Here is a 2,045-nt window from a genome sequence, read left to right as displayed (position 1 = left end):
TCTCTCAAACCCTAAGCAAGAATCAAAAGAAATTATCAAGAACTAATTCTCTCTTTCTCTTCTTCGAGTCTCTCATCTGATCACTATGCCTAAAACCAGTCAAACACCCTCTAAAGTTAAATCATCAACCAAGGCTGAAGCAAAACCCAAAATTATGAAGACCAAATCGAAGAAATATGCCAAGCCATAAAGAGAACCTACACCTATTCCTTCTCCTTCGATATCCTCCACTATACCTACATCATCATCCCATGTTCCTAATATTCATGTTGTTCCTATCATTCCCACCTCCATTGTATCCCCTCCTCCAAAAACAACCACCCATGCACCTAAGCTTCCTGCGAAAAATACCTCTAAGTCAGCAAAGGTCAAAGCCACTCCAAGAAAATATGTCAAGAAAGTGCCTGATGCTGCTAGCCACTACTGATCAGGTACAACATCCTCCTTCCAAATTAGATGTTTTGGTGTTTGCTATAGATGTTGCACCCCCTAGATGATCTCCCACCCACGAGTGAGAAGCCATTAGTGGAGAAATTAAATATAGAAAAGGGTGCAGGGGATCTGGGGAAGGAAGTAGATACTACGGCTGTGGAGTCTGTGGTTGAGGGGGGAGGAAGTGAAGAACATGTGCAAAAGGAGGCTTCTAATTGCCTTTCTTTTAGTTGGACTGAGGATGAGGAACATAATATGGGTGAAAAAGAAGAGGAAGCTGTGAACAGTCATGAGGAGCATGATGCTCAAAACATAGCCAATGAAGAAGAAAAGATTGAGAATGAGGGAGCATCTCGAGGTGAGAAGGAGTGTGATACGATGATAAGACATGTGAACAGGTTAATGATTCTGCAAAAGAAGAAAATCATAGTGAAGAAGAGAAGGACTCTGAAAGTGAGGGTGAGGATCAAGAAAAGGTGAGTGAGAGTGAAGGAGGTGATAAAGAGAGTAGGGAAGAATATGGGAATGTGAGTGAGGAATATGAAGGTTCCATGACAATTGAAAACACTGTCATATCCCCTTTAGAAGAAACTGGTGAAAAGACAAGGGCTCAAGAACTTGGGTCTCTGTTAACTCCTTTCACTAGAGATGAAGAAGTTAGCAGTGATGAAGATGATGTGCCACTATCTGAGGTAGGGAAGAAATCCAGGAAAACCCTTGTGAAAGCTACAAAGTCTACAGTCTCAACAAGGAAAGGTGTGGCTTCTCCTGCCAGAACTTAACTCACAAGGAGTAAAAGAAAGGTTGTTGATGCACAAATCATTAAGGAGTCTAGAAGTGCAAAGAAGCCAAATAAGAAGGTCTAAATTTTTGAACCTATTGTTGAGGTGGATGGAGAAAATGAATCTGACTCAGCCTTGCCAGCTAAGTCTGCTACACCAAAGAGAAAGGGTGCCAAAGTCAAAAAACCTGCTACCTCTTCTACAAGGGCAGTAGGGGTAAGACAAGAAATAATATGCCAGCTGCAATTGATCGACTCACAGAGTTCAAGAACATAAAGGTGCTAAATGGGAAGATTCTTGCGAACACTGATGAGAAGTGGATGGCTCAACTAGTTGAATAACTTGAGGTACATGGGTGGAAGCACATGTTTGCCAAAGCTTTCCCCCCAGTATGTGTTCCTATTGTGGTGAATTTCTATGCAAATTTCAAATTTGATGGGAAGGTAGTCAAGAGTAAGGTAGGGGGCTTTGAAATGGAGTTTGATGCTGATTCGCAGTTGGTGGTAAATCAGGTCTACGAAATTTTTGACACCAAAGAAGAACGTATGAAACAATACGTAGTAAAAGTTCAGGCTTTATTGGCACGATTCCGAGAGTGGTCAATCACGCATATCCCGAGGGAAGATAACGCAGAAGCAGATGCATTGGCAAATTTGGGCTCATCAAAAGAAGTTTAGGGATCAGAATTAGGAACGGTAGTATAACTGATGAACACAGTCTTGGACACATATGATTATTATGAGGTGAATTCGACTAGTTTGGTTTGGGACTGAAAAAACGAAATAATTGATTATCTCGAGCATGGAAAGTTTCCCGAAGACCCCAAAGCAT

General features: G+C 41.6%; 1 protein-coding gene across 1 annotated transcript; it reads left to right on the top strand.

Annotated features, from left to right (window-relative positions):
• Window positions 1–477: 477 nt before the first annotated feature.
• Window positions 478–1,214, top strand: LOC138897565 (rRNA-processing protein EBP2-like). Its single transcript, XM_070183547.1, has 2 exons — window positions 478–790; window positions 850–1,214. The coding sequence occupies exons 1-2, from the start codon at window positions 478–480 to the stop codon at window positions 1,212–1,214; spliced, it is 678 nt and encodes a 225-aa protein (XP_070039648.1).
• Window positions 1,215–2,045: the final 831 nt, after the last annotated feature.

The sequence above is a fragment of the Nicotiana tomentosiformis genome, chromosome 8 (assembly GCF_000390325.3).
Source record: "Nicotiana tomentosiformis chromosome 8, ASM39032v3, whole genome shotgun sequence".
Taxonomy (NCBI): domain Eukaryota; kingdom Viridiplantae; phylum Streptophyta; class Magnoliopsida; order Solanales; family Solanaceae; genus Nicotiana; species Nicotiana tomentosiformis.
The sequence above is the reverse complement of the archived record's forward strand: the minus strand, read 5'-3'. Positions and strand labels throughout refer to the sequence as shown.